Source organism: Gopherus flavomarginatus, chromosome 18, assembly GCF_025201925.1.
Source record: "Gopherus flavomarginatus isolate rGopFla2 chromosome 18, rGopFla2.mat.asm, whole genome shotgun sequence".
NCBI lineage: Eukaryota > Metazoa > Chordata > Testudines > Testudinidae > Gopherus > Gopherus flavomarginatus.
Window position 1 is genome coordinate 5625240 of NC_066634.1, and position 19816 is coordinate 5645055.

The following is a 19816-nucleotide window of genomic DNA, read 5'->3' on the forward strand; positions in this document are numbered from 1 at the left end:
CAGTTTTCAAGTTCATAAAAGGTTGTTACAAAGACGAGGGAGGACAAGAAGCAATGGGCTTAAATTGCAGCAAGGGCAGTTTAGGTTGGACATTAGGAAAAACTTCCTAGCTGTCAGGGTGGTTAAGCACTTGGATAAATTGCCCAGGGAGGATGGGCCACCTCCTGGGAGAAGTTCTGGACAAATGCACCACAAAACCAATGATGCACCTGAGCTACATCGATGATATTTTCTTCCTGTGGGCAGATGGCCCAACCTCCCTCATCAATTTCCACCACAGCTTCAACAACCATCCCTAGAACACACTAACATCAGCTTCCTGGGCACCATGGTCCTCTTCAGCTCGAACCTGACAGACAACCATATACAAGAAACCCACGGATCACCCCAGTTACCATCACAGAACCACTCACCACCCCAAACACACCAAGGGGTCTGTTATCTACAACCAGGCACTCCAATACTGCTGAATACGCTCCGAGAAGGAAGTCCGGGATATTCACCTTAACACGCTGAAAACCACCATCCCCAAACAAAGACACTCCGCCAGAAAAGTCGATTGCATCATGGAACGGGTGAGCCAAATACCCCAAGGGAACCTGCTTCAATACAGAAATAAAACCTCCCCTGACTGCACACGCCTAGGTAAGAACATAAGCACGGCCAGACTAGGTCAGACCAAAGGTCCATCTAGCCTAGTATCCTGTCTGCTGACAGTGGCCAACACCAGGTGGCAATTAGAGGCTAGGGACAGCATCCCTGCCCATCCTGGCTAATAGCCATTGATGGACCTGTCCTCCACGAACTTATCTAGTTCTTTTTTGAACCCTGTTATACTCTTGGCCTTCACAACATCTTCCAGCAAAGAGTTCCACAGGTTGACTGTGCACTGGGTGAAGAAATACTTTGTTTGTTTTAAACCTGCTGCCTATTAAACTAACACCCCACAACTACAACCCATACTCAATGGGGACCCCATCCTGAGAGAAATCTTTTCTGAACCTCCTCTTCTGGCCTTCCAACAACTTACTAACCTTTCCAAGCTTAGCCGCAGAAGCAAGCTCCCCACAGACCAGGACCCACCAACTCAAAGCAGCACCAGGCCTGGCCAGAACAACCGATGCAAAACCAGCAGCCATATCTCCACCACTACAATGATCAACACCTTTCAAGATCCAAGGGTCTTACACACGCCTGTCACAAAACATGGTGTCCCCCATCCAGTGGACCAAATACCCCAATCACAGCAACGTGGGTGAAGCCAAGCAATCCAATGCTTCACTCAGAACTTGCCTTGGCAAGGAATTGATACCGATGATCTTAAGTGAAGATGGGTAATAGACTAACCTGTCGCAGAAGGACACCCCAACATCACTAGGGTGAGTAAGTTAGAGGTGGGCATTTGTATGAATATCCGCAGAACCCATCCAGCCCAGACCGCCATGTAAGGGGGAGATCCAGACTATCAGACTCGTCTGCCATGCCAGGGACGGAGTAGGATGCCCATCTGTTTCGCTACCACCAGCTCCCCAAGAAAGGGTGTGTATCTATCCACAGAACAGTACCAAATAGCAGCGTAATAGTCTATTACTGCAACATTTTACTAGACAGGGCTGTTGCAACCACGTTGGTCCCAGGATATTTGAGAGACAAGACAGGTCTGGTCATATCGTTCACCAGACCAGCTTCTGACGGGGAGAAAGATGTGCTTTCGTGCTGCCCAGAGCTCTTCTCCCGGCCCAGGAAAGGCCTAACAAAGTTTGGAATGGATGCTCCCCGCCTTGCCTTGTGAACGCAGCCGCCGGGTTTTCAGGTAGGACTCAGAGGTGGGCTCTGGCGTGATTGCTTTGGGAAAAGGGTTCGCCCTCAGGAGACAGGGTGTTTTTCTCCTAGATTAGCCCAACATGGTATCGGTTCTGGGTTCCTGTGATTGGCCAGTATCATTTGGTACAGATGCCCCCCTCCCCCCCAATGTTGTCAGCACCCCAAAACTCTGCATCACCATTGGGCCCCTTATGCTAAGGCTCATAGGCCTCAAATCTGACCATAAAACTTCAAACGACAGGCCTGGGGAGTCCTTAAGTTACCGTTAAATGAAAAGCTAAGTTCCCTCTCTGGGCTACAGTCCCCTCTCCTGGATCACAGCCCCTGGGTACCCCCAGATCTGAGACATCCCTGCATCCCTCTGTTGTATCACAGCCCCAGGGTATCCCCAGATCTGAGATACCCCTATGCCCCTTGTACCTTATCACAGCCCCTGGGAACACCCAGCTCTGAGACACCCCTACCTCCCCTCTGCTGTATCACTGCTCATAGGAACCCGCAGACCTAAGACCACCCTGGGTCTCCTCTGCTTCATCACAACCCCTGGTTACACCCAGATCTGAGACACCCCTGCCTGCCCTCTGCTGTATCACAGCCCTCGGGTATCACCAGATCTAATATACTGTGTCTTCTGCTGCTGTATCACAGCCCCCAGGCACCCCCAGATCTGAGACATCCCTTTGTCCCCTCTGCTGCATCAGAGCACACTGATACACCAATATCTGAGACCCCACTGTCATTCTCTGCTGTATTACAGCCCCTGGGAATCCCCAGCTCTGAGACACCCCTGCATCCTCTCTGTTGTATCATAGCCCCCAGGTACCCGGAGATCTGAGGCACTCTTGCATCCCCTCTGCTTTATCACAGCACACAAGTACCCACAGATCTGAGACACCCCTGTGTTCCCTCTGCTGTATCAGAGCCCCCAGGTACCCCCAGATCTGAGACACCCCTGGTCCCCTGCCTCTCCTCTGCTATATCAAACCCCCGGCTATCCCCAGATCTGAGACAACCCTACATCCCCTCTGCTGTATCAGAGCCCTCAGTAACCCCAGGTCTGAGACACCCCTGGATCCCCTCTTCTGTATCACAGCCCCCGGGTATCCCCAGATGTGAGTGTGATGAAGTGGAGGGTGTTTCTTGTTTTTTCCTTGGTTTTCCAATGGTTTGCATGCAGAGGGGGTGGGACTCAGTTTCCCTGGGTGTTACTGGTTTAACGAGGTGAGGGGAGAGGGAGTTTTTTGTTACAGAGGACCAGCGAGGGAACTGGGACCCCAGCCAATGGCCTGGAGAATGGAGACCCCAGCGACTGGGGACCCAGGGACCGGAAGGCCCAGCTCAGGAGTCACAGCCAGTTCTGGCCAGTGGGAGGACAATGGGCTGCGAAGAGAGGACCCCGGTGACTTAACCAGCTGGTTCCAGCCAGAGAGGCCAGAGGACAGAAGAGGGGAGAAGAGGCCAGGTGACTCTGTTTACCTGGATCGAAGACAATGGACAGAGGCAGGGCCTGGGGGAGGTGATATCAGATGCCCAGCTGGGAAGCAGGGGGGCTCTGGGCTGGAGATGGGGGGCAGGCAGAGCCCACCTGGATGCAGGGAGACTGGGATGTCCTGGGCTGGGGGAGGCCAGGCCTAAGGCCCTGAGAGTTTCCTGTGCTGGGTTCAATGCTCAATAAACCCTCCTGTTTTACGCTGGCTGTTGCTCTGGGCTACAGCAGTGGTCATCAAACTTTTTTGATCACGGACCCCTCTCAGTAAAAATATCTGAGCACGCCCTCCCCCCCCACTGTGCCAGCTCTACCATTTTTGCCAAAGCAAAAAAAAAAAAAGCACTCCTCCTGCTGCGCACCCTCAAGGATCCTCTTGCGCACCCCTTGGGGTGGGCACACCTCACTTTGGAGACCACTGGTCTAGAGAACAGGTTGCATTATTCCCTCTGGGAGTGGAGGCCCTGAGGGTTCAGAGTGAGTGGACTCCATGAGGGGGTCCATGGCAAGAGACAGTTGAGCTAAGGCTCAGAGAGGTGCGGCTACAGGAGGTGGAGGGGCTTAACCCCTGAGAGAGAGTGGACCCCCGAGAAGGGATGTCACTCTGAAAGGGGGTTCTCCCCATGGACCGCACGGGGCCATGAGTGAGCACGACTTGGGAATCCGTGACAATATGAGACACTCCTGCCTCCCCTCTGCTGCATCACAACTCCTAGGAACCCCCAAATCTGAGAAACCCCTGTGTCCACTCTGCTGTATCATAGAGTCCAGGTACCCCCTGATCTCAGACACCCCGTCTTCCCCTACTGTATCAAAGCCCCTGGTTACCTCCAGATGCAAGACACACCTGTGACCCCTCTGCTGTATCCCAACCCCAACGTATCCCCAGATGTGAGACACCCCTGCCTCCCCTCTGCTTTATCATAGCACCAGGTATCCCCAGATGTGAGGCACCCTGTGACCCCTGTGCTCTATCACAGCACCCAGTACCCCCAGACCTGAGACACCCGTCTCCCCTCTCCTGTATCATGGCCCTCAGGAGCCCCCAGGCCTGAGACACCCCTGTGTTCCCTCTGCTGCATCACAGCTCCTGAGAACCCCCAGATATGAGACACCCCTTTGTCCCCTCTGCCGTATCACAGCCCCTGGATGCCCCCAGATCTAAGACACCTCATCTTCCTCTGCTGTATCACAGCCCCCAGGAACCCCCAGATCTGAGATACCCGTCTTCCTGTGTTGTATCACAGCCACTAGGTACCACTAGATCTGAGACATCCCTGTGTCCCCTCCGCTGTATCACAGCTTCCAGGAACCCCCAGATCTGAGACACCCCTCTCTCCCCTCTGCTGTATCACAGCCCCCAGGGACACCCATGAATCCCCTCTGCTGTATCACACTCCTGGGAACCCCGAGATTTGAGACTCCTCTGTGTCCCCTCCCTACCCAGTTTGTGACTGTTAGTGGATGTGTGAATCTACAGCAGGGTATTAGTGAAGGGTGTGTGTGTTCTTGTGTTTGCATGGCTGGGGCAGTGCCGGGGGTCACTAGGTGTGTTTGTGTGTCACTGAGTTTGTGTTACTAAGTTTGTGTCCCTCTCACCCTGTTGTCGGTACTCACCTTCTTCAGGACGTGTGGAGAAGCTCTGAGGGTGAGCGGGAGGGTTATAGAAGTGTGTTACAATATGTTCGGGTGTGACTGTGTGTCAGCGTGCGTAGCTGTGAGGGTGTGTTATCGCCTGTGTGAGTCTGAGTTTTTACAGGTGTGTTTTGGACCTCAGCATTTGTGTCTTTATGTCTGGGGGACAATCTGCATGTGTTGGAGTCTATGGGTGTGTGATGGTGTTTCTGGAGCACTGTGCCTGTGTCTGTGCATAGTTCATTGAGTTCCTTTGTGTGCGTGTAGTTCCTTGTGTGTCTCTGTGCATTTGTGTGTGTTTGCACGTAGTTCATTGTGTTCCCATGTTTGTGTGTCTGTGTGTATTTTGTGTCCTGTGTTTGTGTAGTTCATTGTGTCCCTGTTTATGTGTAGTTCTTGGTGTCCTTTTGTGTGTGTGTGTGTGTGTGTGTGTGTGTGTGTGTGTGTGTAGTTTGTTATGTTCCTGTGTGTGCGCATGCATAGTTCATTGTGTCCCTGCGTGTGTGTACATATGCATAGTTCATTGTGTTTGTGTGTGGGTGTGGTTTGTTGTGTCCCTGTGTGAGTGTAGTTCATGCTGTCCCTGTGTCTGTGTGTAGTTCGTGTCCCTGTGTGTGTGTGTCTCTCTGTGTGTGTGTAGTTCATTGTGTCCCAGTGTGTGTGTGTGTGTGTAGTTCATTGTGTCCCCGTGTGTCTCTGCAGCAGGTGTCTGCCATTCACTCTCCATCTGTCTCTTTCATCCTCCCTTTGTGTCTCAGCCTCCATTTCTCTCCCCTTCCCTTTCCCGACTGCCCTGCACTTGGTGCCCCCTGGGCCCACCTGACCCAGCGCAGCCCCTGCCTTGCCATGCACCCCATTACCCTCCTCTGGCGTCTTCTCACAACCCTGCGCCTTCAATGCCCAGGCCACGGCATTCCCCCACCACTGGGGGGTCCTAGCCCAGCCATGGCTGTGACACGGGGCACTTCAGCTATCCCACAATGCACAGCCACCCATTGGCCACTTACCCATAATCCTCTGCTCCCCTTGCTCCCGCAATGCCCCTGCGTTCACCAATTACCCATAAACCATTGCTCCTGATTCCTGACAGAGCCACTAAAAAAGCGGAGATCCCAGAATGACCTCTGATTGGTCAATTACCCATAATCCCCTGCTCCAGGCAGAGTGGCTATGGGGCAGGCATTCCCAGAATGTCCCCGACAGGGGCAATTACCCACAATCCCCTGCTCCACGCAGAGTGGCTATGGGGCAGGCGTTCCCAGAATGCCCTCGGCAGGGGCAATTACCCAAAATCCCCTGCTCCTGACAGTGTGGCTATGGGGCAGGCGTTTCCAGAATGCCCCTGGCAGGGGCAATTTCCCACAATCCCCTGCTCCTGGCAGAGTGGCTATGGGGCATTCTCAGAAGGCCCCCGGCACGGGCAATTACTCACAATCCCCTGCTCCTGGCCAGTAGAGTGGGGGTCTGGTTGAGGGGAGGTCTCCCCTAGCCTAGCTGCTCCCATCACCCCATGGCTAACCCAGCAAAAGGAGCCTTGCTTGTGCCAGTGAAAGGGGGCCCAACCAAGCAGTGCCCGGCTGCCAAACCCTGGAAACCAGGCAGGGTCTGGGCTCCCCGAGCCAGTCGCCCCATCACGGGCTGCAAAAGCGCAGGGGGCTGGTCCTAGATGTGTGTGACATGCCTGTACCCGCACCGCTGCGCAGCTCCCCGTGGGTTCTCCACACACAGACGGGTTCGCCGAGTGGCTAGCTCTGGAAAGAGATGGGCCTGGGAAAACCCTGGCAGGTGGTGACCCTCATCCCTGCTCCCTTGTCAGAGCTGGGGAGAGAACCCAGGAGTCCTGGCTCCCAGCACCCCCCACCTCTAACCACTAGCACCCACTCCCCTCAAGGAGCCAGGGATAGAACCCAGGAGTCCTGGCTCCCAGATCCCCCTAACCACTAGACCACCCCCACCCTCCCAGAGTCAGGGAGAGAACCCAGGAGTCCTGAGATGGGCTCCTTGGCCAGGCTGTTCTGTGTGGGTCCCCACTGATCCCCCGCCCCCACACCCAGCAGTGGGGGGTGTTCCCTGGGGCCTGCTGATCCCTCAGGATCAGGCCCTGCCATGAACTTCCCCCCCTCTTCATCCGACAGCTTCCTGGAGCCCAAAGGATCCAGGCAGCCTGTGCTGTTTCCATGGCGACGGCTCCATGGAAACTGCAGGACCATCCCCCACCTCATCTCTTCCCCCCATCCCCCTTCCCCTTCGGAGAGCGGGGGCGCGGGGTGCACACCCCAGCCCTGCCAACACCCCCACTGGAGCTAATGGGCCCTCACAGGGCCCTGGGGAGTGGGGGGACAGCAGCAGGGCCCATCAGCCCCACACGCAGGGGACAGAGCCAGCTCCTGAGCCCCACACGTCTGTCTGTCCATCCTCCGTCCCCACACCTCTGTCTGCCCATCCACACACGTCTGTATGTCTGTCCGTCCTCCGTCACCACACCTCTGTCTGTCTGTCCATCCTCCGTCCCCACACCTCTGTCTGCCCATCCCCACACGTCTGTATGTCTGTCCGTCCTCTGTCCCCACACCTCTGTCTGTCTGTCCATCCTCCATCCCCACGCCTCTGTCTGCCCATCCCCACACGTCTGTCTGTCCATCCTCCGTCCCCACACCTGTCTGCCCATCCCCACACGTCTGTATGTCTGTCCGTCCTCCGTCCCCACACCTCTGTCTGTCTGTCCGTCCTCCATCCCCACACCTCTGTCTGCCCATCCCCACACCTCTGTCTGTCCGTCTTCCGTCCCCACACCTCTGTCTGCCCATCCGCACACGTCTGTCTGTCCATCCTCCGTCCCCACACCTCTGTCTGCCCATCCACACACGTCTGTATGTCTGTCCGTCCTCCGTCCCCACACCTCTGTCTGTCTGTCCATCCTCCGTCCCCACACCTCTGTCTGCCCATCCCCACACGTCTGTATGTCTGTCCGTCCTCCGTCCCCACACCTCTGTCTGTCCGTCCATCCTCCGTCCCCACACCTCTGTCTGCCCATTCCCACACTTCTGTCTGTCCATCCTCCGTCCCCACACCTCTGTCTGCCCATCCCCACACTTCTGTCTGTCCATCCTCCGTCCCCACACCTCTGTCTGCCCATCCCCACACGTCTGTCTGTCCGTCTTCCATCCCCACACCTCTGTCTGCCCATCCGCGCATGTCTGTCTGTCCATCCTCCGTCCCCACACCTCTGTCTGCCCATCCCCACACCTCTGTCTGTCTGTCCATCCTCCGTCACCACACCTCTGTCTGCCCAACCCCACACCTCTGTCTGTCTGTCCTCCATCTATCCCTGTGTTTGTCTCTCTATTCATCCATCCCCCCACCTACCCACCCACATCTGTCTGTCTCTCCATCCATCCATCCCAAGCCCCGTCCATCCATCTCTCCGTCTAGCCCATGCCCCACACTGGGAGCGATTTCATTCCCGCCCTCCTGGGAGCTCTCACCCAACGTGTGCACCATCCCTGGACAACTGTCTGGGTGTTAACCTGTCAGCTGCCGGGGGCAAACACCCATTGACAGCAACAGCGGGACTAGTCCCTGAATGAGAATTTAAGGAGGCTGCCGACTTCCAATGCCCGAAGTATGTACACACCTGCACACACACACTCCCATGCCCTGCCTTGCACAACCATTCATGCGCACACACCTGCACGCACACGCCTGTGTACTCACCCACGGGCCCACATAGTCGTTCCCCAGCACTCATGGGTGCCCTAACGGACCACATGCAGCCCTCACGCCTGTACAACAGTTCACACACACACATACACACACACACACAGACACTCCGCCGTGCACAACCGCTGATGCACGCACGGCTGCTCAGCCGTGCAGTCCTGGACACACGGACACTCCACCGTGCACAATCACGGACACATGCACACTCAGCCGTGCACCCCGGTCCCAATCTCCGACAAGGACTCTGCAACCGACAGTAAGGAGATCACAGGGGAGGCGGGACGACTGTACTTCATCGGCCGTACACTTCAGCCCTGTATCTCGCCACCTAAACTTATAACTGGTGCGTAAAGCCACCCATGGCCTACGTCTTGGCAGCAGCAGCCCAAAGGCTAACAATTCCCTAAACCAGCCAGAGACATTCTTTGTTTGCACATCCTCGGACAGAGATACCATGTATGGCTTAGCTCGTGTCGCCTATTGTACCGATTCTGCAGCTAAACAACAACCGGCCTACCCGTGTGCTTGGCCTTGTGTTCCCTTCAGAACCCCTGGAACATGTGCCGGTTTGTACGCGACAGCCGGGTTACCCCTAGCTAAAGGAACTGGTTGACAGCTCAGTGTGTGAGAGAGAGAACCCATCTAGGGCTTGTAACCGGCAGACTCACTCACCCTAACAACCCAGGGTGGTTGTCGCCACCGAAAACAGGCCAAAGAAAGCCTCGGCGAGCGAGCATCCCAGGATCCTTTGCAGTTAAGCTAAATTTAAGGGGAGCGGCATTTTACTGAGCCTTGTGCAGATTTCACCATGGCGGCAAGCGATGTTATAATGCTAGAACGTGACTGATAACAGCCCCACTAAAAGGGGGTTAAACATTGAGGTGTTGAGGCCGTTGGACACAAGGCAACGGAGAATGTCAAAATTAATCAAAGAGGCTGCACCAACAGACAGAAAGATCAGGCCTGGAACGATACCAAAGAGGAACGAGGATATAATTACCCTCAGCCGGGACGCAGGCTGGCAGAGAATGACCATCGTCCAGGACTGTCGGTGCACCTATCTTTGCCAGCTGGCAATCAATACATCCAATCCAGGTAGATTTATTGAACAAATCCCACCTCTAAGCCCAGAGAAATGCCCAGTTATCACTGAATTGGTTATTGATTATCGGCAGGTGACCGATCATCGATGAGTCACTCTTAACAGTCGTTGACACACAACACACGTGCAAGGGTGCACACCCAGCCACCAGTGCACATTTCTAGGCACGTACACACAGCACCGGTTTCCTTAAAGAGTAATAAACATGTCAAAAGCCTGGAAGATGCGGCAATGAGGGGTTTTTTTGTTTTGTTTTTTTTTAAATGGCTCATCAGCTTCGTATGCTCCAGCCAGGAAAATACCAAACAAGTCATCTTGCATCAGTTTGACTCAGGGTATGTAAGAGAGAGAGAGAGAGCACATTAGATGGTGTGTGTGCGCATTTGTGTCTGTGTGACAGAAAATGCCAACAGATCCTGCACAGTATATTTGCTGGAGGTCTTAAGCCGAGAACTACGAAGAGAAAAGCTGGATATATTCAGATGTTTTGGATTCGTATTAAAAATAACCACAACACACACACGCAATATGGGACACACACACACACACCCCACTTCAGCAATGTATACACAAATTGTCTCACATGCACACACAAAGCGGAAACCACACACAACACCCCCACAAAGCACAGCTGCTGTGTGTCTCACATGCTGACACAAACTGGAGTGCACACATGGCCACCAGCCATGACACACATGCCCCAATAGTCATCACAAGCACAATACACGCATACACATGCACACCAAGTCATGCACACAAAAACCAACAGCAGCAGCACATGCACACCACCCCAAACCTTGACACACAATCAACACAAGCTTTCCTTGCACACAAGCAGACAAACCAAAAGCAGTACACACACTCAGAGTTAACACAAACCTTGACATACCCCCAACTCACACAATCAACAATAGCAGCACATACAATCAACACAAAGATTGACACACAACTGAACCGTCTCTCACACGCACACTCAGCACAAACCGTGACATGCTACTCTCTCATACACACAATCAACACATCCCTTGTCACAATCCCAACTCTCACACACAACCAATACAAACCTTTACACACACAACCAGCACAGACTGACACACAACTGGACTCTCTCTCACCCACATTCAGCACAACCTTTGACACACACACACACACACACAAACCAACACAAACTTTGACACAACCAAACACACACACAGACTCAACCCAACCCCCAGTTCACACATACAGTCAGCACAAACCTTGACACACAGGCACACATGCTCTCTCTCACACACACACTCAGCACAACCCTCAACAGCCACCCACCAACTCTCTCACACACAACCCTTGACACACACAACTCACACAGGTGCACAGTCCTCGACACACAGCCCAACTCGCTCACACACACTCAACACAACCCTTGACACCTTCTCCCCACCAACTCTCACACATTCAGCACAAACCATGATGCACACACTGGCATTAGCGCGCACACACACAGAGAGAACCCAGTGCCCAGGCCAGCCTGCAATCAACAAGACACTCACACAAACACAAGACACCCATCCCGTGTGACACCCATCTCTTAGCGTGTCCCCCTCTGCCCGAGGACAGCACCCAAGAACTAAGCCCATGGGGGCATCAGCTGCTCTGAGAGAAAACACACACACACACACACACACACACACACACACACTTACAGCCTCCCTCTGTGCTTAATTTGTAATGAAAGAGGTGCCAAAGCTAGGAACTGCCAAGCCCAGAGGTGCCAGGGCTCAGCCCTGGCCCAAGTTAAGCATTGCCCACCATCCCTCCCCTCTGCCACGGCTCATGCCTCCCCGAACGCGCCCATCCACACCCGGCTTCCCTTGAGGAAGGTGCCCAAGTGGGGGCCACGCCATAACTGGCACAGGTGGCAAATGGGGTGGAGTGGTGCCTTGGCACGGGGGCTCGCTCTTACCTCGATCCGCTGGTAGAAAAAAAGCTCCCGTTTACAAAACCCCAAGTGCCTTTACTTCTGCTTGGAAAAAAAACGCAGCTGCGGATGCAGAAAAGATTTTTAAAAAAAAAATGGAGGGGGGGATGAAAGAGCCGGTGTCCAGCGCCCCCAATTCGTGCCCGGCGCCCCTTTGTCTAGCCCCGGCTTGGACAGAGGCCAGTGCCCCACCCCTCCAACCCCTCTTTTTCCCTACAAAAAAAAAATCTTTCCGCACTTTCTATTAACCCCCCCCCAAAATTCTTGGCTGGGGAGGGGAAGCCAGCGGGGGAATTAGACATTCTGCTGGGGCTATGCCATTGGCTGGCCAGCCTTGGGATGGGGAGGGGGGAGAGGGTTTTCATTGGTGGAGGCTGCCCAATGGGTGGGTAATTACAGCCCCCCCCCGACTTCTTTTTTCCCAATCCCTGGAAATCCCCCCCCTCCGCTCTGCTCTCTGCTCCCCCCATTCTGGGAAGCGGGTGTGTGGGGGGAAAAAAGGTTTCATTAACAAAAACGGTGAACTCCCAGCTTCTGATTGGCTGAGGAGCAGGATGCAGGAGCACCTGATTGGCAGAAGTGGGTTGTCCGTCTCCATCCTTTTTGCAGCGTTCGGTTCGGAAGGGGTGTGGGGGTTGGGGGGCTGGTGGCTTGTTTAGCTTAAAGGGGTGGGGTGGATTGGGAGGAGGGGGAAGAGAGAGAAGGAAACTCTGGGGGGGTGTCAATAGATTGAGAGAGAAGCTAGCAAGTAAATAGGGGTGAAGAGACAGCAAGCAAACTGGCCATGACCCTGTAACTTTTGGGGTGTCTCACTAACTCCCCTCCCAAAGCCCCCATGGGACGCCTCACCTACAGGGCTGGCTCCTCCTCACAAATTAACCCTGGGCCCATAATTAAAGAAAAAGAAGCTGAATTACAGAGTGCAGAGAAGGGGCCAGACAGACCCCCTGAGTGGCAGCCGGGTGGAAAGGCGGGACAGGCGTGGTGGAGGGGAGGGGGCTGGAACTCGGGGGAGCTTGTCAAACTCACTTGCTAGCTATTTTGGGGAGATGTTGAGTTTGGCCAATGAAGGCATGACATTTTGATGAAAAAAAACCCTAAAAACCCTAGACCGCTAGAAAATGACCCCTGGCCCATGCTCCGTGGACTAAAAACTGGCTAACTGATAGATCTCAGAATATAGCTGCGAATAGGGAATTGTCATGGAGTGGGTCCATTTCCTGGGGCGGGGGTGGGGGGGAAGAGGGTCCCTCAGGGCTCAGTCCTGGGCCCTCTGCTCTTCAACTTTTATATCAACGACCTGGAAGAAAATGTACGCTTACCACTGATGAGTTTTGTACGACGATCGGGAGAAAGTAACCAATGCAGTGGGTGGTTCAGCGATTCAGAGCAACCAGGCGCAAGCAAACAGCGGGTGTTTTAATATGGGTAAAGGCCAACACGTCCATCTAGGAGCAAAGGATGTGGGCCACGTTAACAGGCTGGGGGACTCTCTCCTGGGCAGAAGCGACTCTGAGAAACACTGGGACACCAATCAGCTGACCCTGAGCTCCTCAGGCGACACTGAGGCCAGAGGACTAACATGATCCTGGGATGTGCAAACAGGGGCATCTCGGGTCAGTGCAGAGAGGCTATTCAGCCTCTGGATTTGGCCTGAGTGTGCCCAGTTCTGGTGCCAACTGTTCGAGGCAGATGGCAATAAATTGGAGCAGGTTCACAGAAGAGCTATGAGCATGATTGGAGCAATGGACTCCAGGAGCCCAAGCTAGAAAAGGTTAAGGGGTGACTCGATCCCTGTCTTCATGGGGAACAAATATTGAATAATGGGCTCTTCGTCTAGCAGAGTCGGAGCTGAAGCTAGGCCAATTCTGCCTGGAAATCAGGTGCAAATTTTGAGTCATGCGAGTAATTCACCACGGGGGACGCTTTCCCAAGGACTGCAGTGGATTCTCCAGTACCGGCCATTTTTAAATCTAGATCGGCTGTTTTTCTAACCGCTCTGCGCTGGGAATTATTCAGGGCCGGTCTCTGGTCTGGACGATCCAGGGGGTCAGACGGAATAGTCACAAGGGGTCCCTTGTGAAGAAGAAACTGAGGCACAGAGAAAGGAAGCGACTTGCCCAAGGTCACCCAAAGGAGAATTGAGAATACCCAATGTCCGGAGTGCCGGCCCATGGCTCTTCCCGCTAGCCCACACTGCCTGTAGCCCAAGAAGAACCAGACTTCTTAGGTGCACCCCAGAGGTGGATGCATTTTCTGCACAATTTTGACAGCAAAAGAAACACCACGGAAACCCAAAAAAGGACTTGAATGGGGATCCCCAGCAGGCCACCGAGTCCCCCAGGAGTTCTTCCAGCTAACAGGATAACAACCTACTATTGCTACCCACACACAGAGCCACTCCTTTCCCTATTTTCAGGGCTGGAGACCCCAGGTCCAAACTCCCCAGGGCCGGGAGATGCTGTAGCCAGAGGGGCTGAGGATAGAAAGGGATTGGAGAGCAAGCTGGAGAGGGGGTGGGAAATCAGAACTGGGGGGGCACTAGGGGTTCAAGAAAGGTGGGATCTAGATCTCAGCTCCGGCAAGGCCCCTTACACCCCCTGCAGCCCCCCACAACTCATATCAGGCCCCTTCCCTGCCCCAACGGGCCCTTGTTCACCCCCTACACTGCCAGCCGGGAGGCACGGACCCCCTTCTATTACTGAGCCCAGCTATGCAGCATCTCCCCACCCCTCCCCCAGCTGCTCCCTGTCCTTGCCTCTCTACTCATCCCCGGGCCTGGCACCAGCACCTCTGGGTTTGCTTACGCTCCCAGCTGGCACCGGGCAGCTGGCAGTATCAGCGTTTGGAAACAGGACATACTCCTGGCTTGCCTAGTGAGGTGACAGCATCTGGGGGTGGGGAATGGATAGGATGGAGGGATGCACCCCCTAGCCCCAGGCTGGGTAGACAGGGTGCTGGTGGGGACAGGACAGGATCTGGTTCCCTCCCAATCCAGCAGCCCCCCTAATGCCGGCACTGACTCAAGCTTCCCTCCATGCAGCTCTGCAGGCTGCTGTGCCCGCCAGGCCTGGATAACCTTTACAGCCCAGCCTGCGCCACCCGCGCCGGCCCCTGAGGCTGCCTTGGCATAAACAGGCCAGGGGACGCATTTCATGCCAGCGACACTGTTAACTCTCTGAGAGATCAGCCTCACTAGGGCAACAGAACTGGATTCCCCACGGGTAGGAATACACAGCAAGCCGGTCAGTCTGCATTAGAAACTCCTGCTTAATTCGGTTCAGGATTTGTCTACATGGGGATACTTGGGAAGGTTAATCCAGATCAACTCCATCTCTGAATTCAAAGTGGATTTGTTAAACCTTATTAAGCTCTTGCATGAATGCGCCCATTCCAAATTCAAGTGCCCTGATTTCGCTTTAGCTTCATGCAGTGAAAAAGAACTAAACCTGTCCATACAGGGATAAAATGCAGTTTAACTCATCCACTTCCAGAATTAATTTGGATTAACTGTCCTGAGGGACCCTCTTATAGACAAACTATTAACCCTTTATCACCTCTTTTAATGACTTAGTTGAGCCATTTTAAATGCATGGGCGGATGCATGTTCAGAATTAAAATGTCCTGAATCTGATTTCATTTAATTCACTTTCAAAGGGGTGGCTGCAATGTGGTGCCAGGCAAGGGGTCCCTATATAACTAGGCCAATGCCCCACCCCAGGGGCTGCGTCCCGGCGCCAGGTGAGGGGACCCTGTATACCCAGCCCCCACACCCAACCACAGAGGGGCCGTGTTCCGGCCCTGGACAAGGGGTCCCCATATACCCACCCCCACGGGGCTGCATCCAGGTGGCGAGGTGCCTGGGTTGCTCTCCAAGGCTGGGATGCCGGGGGGGGGGGGGTAGAAAGGGGAGGGGCTGTTGCTGGAATCAGCAAAATGTGGCAATTTGCTCAATTAACCGATGTTCCCGGCGTGGAACATAATCCCGTTGCCATGGAGACAGCAGCGCCACGGTAACCGCCTGGGTCTTTGTTCCAGGCCTGCCCCTGTTGGAGGCTGGAACTAAGAGCAATAGGCATGGGGGGGGGGGAGAGACGCTGGGGGGTCTGAGCACAGCTGGTCCCCCTCGAGAGGGGAACGTGGGGGGGGGTCAGAGGGGTGGGAACCGGGGGCTGATTGGGTGAGGGTAGTGGGGGGAGGGAGACACTGTCTGGGAACAGAAGCGTGTTGGGACTGGGGGCCGCGGGTTGCTGGGGGGCACGAGGCTTCGAGGGTCGCTCGACAGCAGAGAGATGGACAGGCAAAAGCACACACACGCCAGCAGGGGGCAGCACAACTGACACCCCCCTCCACACACACACACCAGCAGGGGGCAGCACTTCACACACACGCAGTGACAGCTGATCACTGTACTGAAGGGTTTATTCCAGCCCTGCCCTGCCCCCAAGTGCTGGGGGCCGGGGGGGGTGGGGGTCTGGGAGCCGCAGGGTTAGCTGAAGCCAGAGCTCTGTCCCGGGAACAGGGAGACGAGGCCACTGTCCGGAGCCGGATCCTTAATGACCTTCTGGATCTGGAAGGATAGAACAGAGCATGAGATATCAGACTGATGAACCGGCCCCATGCACCACCTTGGCTCTGGGGCTGCCGGTTCCCATCCGGCCATGGGGCAGGGACTGGCTGGCTCAAGGGGGCAGGGAATGGGGCACAGGGCCTGTCCCCTCTAGGGGGCACTGGCTCCCACCTGGCCCTAGGGCAGGGACTGGCTGGCTCAGGGGGACAGGGAATGGGGCATGGGGCCTTTCCCCTGTAGGGGGCACTGGCTCCCATCCAGCCCCAGGGCAGGGACTAGCTGGGGGGGGGGCAGGTTGGCAGGAGGGGTACCTGTCGGAAGCAAGGGTGGGCAGCGTCTCTGACCAGCTGCAGGATCAGCCCCTCGCTGGTGGTGATGAAGGCACCGCTCTGCCGCAGACGGGACAGGGCCACCAGCCGGTCCACTTGGCTGGGGAAGAGACACATCAGGGCGGCCATGAGTGCGGGGCAGGGATACCCTTGCCCTCCAGTGCCCCCCCCCAGCCACACTACCCCCTCACCTGTTGGGAACCCCTCCAAGCCAAGGTCCCTCCCAACTCCCCCCCAGTCCTGTCTGCTAGGAACCCTCCCAACCCAGGCTTCTTATTTCAGCCCACCCCAGCCCAGACCCCCCCTCCCCCCATCTACTGGGAACACCTCCCCACACCCCCAGTTCCTGTCCCAGCCAGGACCCCTGTCTTCCCTCATCCCAGCTTCCCAGCCTGACCTTCTGGAGGAGCACGCATCAGCCACCACGTGAACATCCAGTCCCCGCTCCAGGGCATCGAGCGCTGTGCTCTGGGGAGAGGGAGATGGGTCAGAGCCCTGGCCCGGTCAGCCTGGACCCCCCCTCCCCTCCCCATCACAGCCTTGGCCCAGCCAGCCCAGTCCTGCCCTCCCCTCCCCGATCACAGCCACGGCCCAGCCAGCCTTGTACCTCCCTACGAGGCACTGACCCGGACTTCTGGGTCCCATCCCTAGAGGGTAGCTCCCTTCCTTGAGGGCACTGACCCAGACTCCTGGCTCCCCTTCCAGCCGCCCCCCCGCCCCCCCCCCCCCGCGTACCATGATGCAGGCTTGGGCCTCAATGCCGCACAGGAGCACAGAGTGCAGGTGGGGCAGTGCCCCCAACTCCTGCTCCACCTCCGGGACCAGCATGCTGAAGCAGGTCTTGGGGAACTTCCTCAGCCCCTCGGCCCCCAGCTCAGGCACCGTAGGGCCCAGCCCCTGGGGGTACTGCTCTGTCACCACCACCGGGATCTCCAGCAGCTGCGCCACCTGGGGAGTGCAGGGGTGGGGGGCTGGTTAGAGTGGGGGAAGGGCTGAAAGCCAGGGTTCCTGGGTTCACTCCCTGGCTCTGGGAGGGGAGTCCGGTCCAGTGGTTAGAGATAAGCTCCATGGGACAGGTACCAACACCTCCTAGACCCACCCCCAGGGGCAGGTCCTGACTGGGGCAGGACAAAATGAAACAACATGGAATTCCCACCAACCCTCCCCTAACTGTTATAAATAATAGAAAGTATTTCACAGGGTGCGAATTACCATCAATCCTCCACGGTTAGGCCGCCATCCAGTGGCCAGCGTCTGCAACTGCAGCTGCCTAATAGTCCTGACCCTTTCTGTCCTGTTTTCAGCAGACACTCGGAAAGCGCAACCTGCCCCCACCCCTGGGGACATCAGCTGTCTCCTTGAGCCTCCTGGACATCACATTTCCAAGGGCTGGTTATACAGGGACCCCTCACCCGGTGCTGAGATGCAGCCATCCCTGGGGTGGGATGTGGCAACTTTTTGACAGCTGCATAAAACAATGGGACAGCATCCCTTAGTTGTGTACTGGGGCCAGCCCTGACTGCCAGGGCCCCGCACCCACTTCTGAACCCCCTCAAAGCCCAGCACCCCTAGCACTGCCCCAGGGCATTTCACCTGCAACATGCGAGCTGCCACGGCCACAATCTGGGGGAAGTGGGCTATGGTGGGCCGGAACTTCTCCTGCATGTCGCACAGGAAGAGGATGCTGGTTTTGGGAACCACCTTCCCGAGCCGGGCCAGCGCCATCTCTGCCCCTGCAGCTAGAAGAAGATAGGACCAGATGGGGAGCTAATGCCCCCTGAACGGGAAAGGCCCTGTGCCCCATCCCCCTGTGCCAGCCAGTCCCTGCCCTGTGGCTGGAGGGGAGCTGGCGCCCCCTAGAGGGGAAAGGCCCCACACCCCATTACCCGCCCCCCTGAGCCAGCCAGTCCCTGCCCTGGGGCCGGATGAGTCTCGGCCCCACGTCCCATTCCCCGCCCCCCCGGGACTCTGATCTCTGGGCTCAGCAGCTCCTGCGGTTCTGGGGCCAGGCCCAGGCAGTGCGGGCTGCTGTGTCAGTAAGAGAATTGCTTGTGCCCCGGTGAAACGCGGGGGGGGGGGCAGCCTGAGCCCCCCCAGCCCGTGGGGCGCGCCTGGCTGCCCTGTGCCCCGGGGTCCCCTGACCAGCCCATGCCCCGCTGGGTGGGTGAGTGGGTGGGTGGATCCCTGGGCAGCTCTGCTCGCCAGCTGCCTGACTCCCCCGCCCCCTTTATCCCCAGCACCCTCTGCCCCACTCACCTCTACGCCTCCCCTAGAACACCCCTGCTTCCCAGGGCCCCTAATTAGCTAAACCCGCCCTCGACCAATCAGAGACGCCCAAGCATGGTTGGCCTCGCCCCCACTACCTCTCCCGCCGCCGGCTCCCAGCCAATGGTAGCACGCTGAGAGCTGCCCCTGGCTGGCTTAACGGAACGTTCCGAAGTCCACGCCCCCCACAGCCTCCCCATCCAATCAAGAAAGGTAAGAGAGATGATGGTCTGACAAAACGTTCCAAAGACCTCGCCCCTTCCCTTTCCCCCCCAATCAGAAAGGAGAAGGAGGGAATGACGTAAAAATAAGACGCGCCCTGCTGCAGGCTTCAAAGACCACACCCCCGTGAGCTCCCACCCAATCACGGAGCGAAGAGAGGAAAGAGGGCGGACACAACGTTCCAAAGACCACGCCCCACCCAATCAGGGAGTGGGTGACGTAGGAGGTGGCCTCTGAAGGTGTGGGTCGGGGGAGCCCGTCCAAAACCGAACTTCTGGGCGGCCGCCCCTAGAGCCCCTACGTGACTATCCCTGGCTGTGGGACCGCGGGCGCACGGGCGCTGGGACCCCCATGCCCAAGCCCCCTATGATCAAGTGCAGCTGGGGAAACTGAGGCAGGCTGGGGGCAGAGCTGGGCACAGATCCCAGCGTGCTGGGGTCCCTGCGCGGTCCCACACACCCAATAAGCTGCCTGAACCAGGTTTGAGAGCCCCAGAGGGATTGGGGGGCAGGGGATCAATTTGGCAGCCCGGAAGCACAATAGCTGGAGGGAAGGTACCCCTGGAGCTGGGCTGAGGGGTATGGGGGTGTTGGGAAAAGCTAGGCAGTGGTGCCTAGTGGGTAAATCACCAGCCAGGAGACCCGGGACTTATTCCCAGCTGTGCATTGGCCTGCCGGTGAACCCCCTCCCTGCACCTCAGTTTCCC

The 19816-nt window shown here is 56.4% G+C and overlaps 1 protein-coding gene across 3 annotated transcripts; it reads right to left on the reverse strand.

Moving 5' to 3' along the window:
* Positions 1–16128: 16128 nt before the first annotated feature.
* ISOC2 (isochorismatase domain containing 2) lies at positions 16129–19055 on the reverse strand. Of its 3 annotated transcripts, none has more exons than XM_050927574.1 (6): positions 18880–19055; positions 17836–18088; positions 17359–17571; positions 17021–17091; positions 16606–16723; positions 16129–16294 (listed from the first exon to the last, which is right to left on the reverse strand). In XM_050927574.1, exons 2-6 carry the CDS (start codon positions 17968–17970, stop codon positions 16214–16216), a joined length of 618 nt encoding a protein of 205 aa, XP_050783531.1. In that variant the 5' UTR covers positions 17971–18088; positions 18880–19055; the 3' UTR covers positions 16129–16213. The 3 variants fall into 3 exon arrangements, with proteins under 3 accessions (XP_050783531.1, XP_050783532.1, XP_050783530.1); XM_050927575.1 differs by lacking the exon at positions 17836–18088 and adding an exon at positions 18217–18356 and having other exon boundaries at positions 18880–19041; XM_050927573.1 differs by lacking the exons at positions 17836–18088; positions 18880–19055 and adding an exon at positions 18217–18373.
* Positions 19056–19816: the final 761 nt, after the last annotated feature.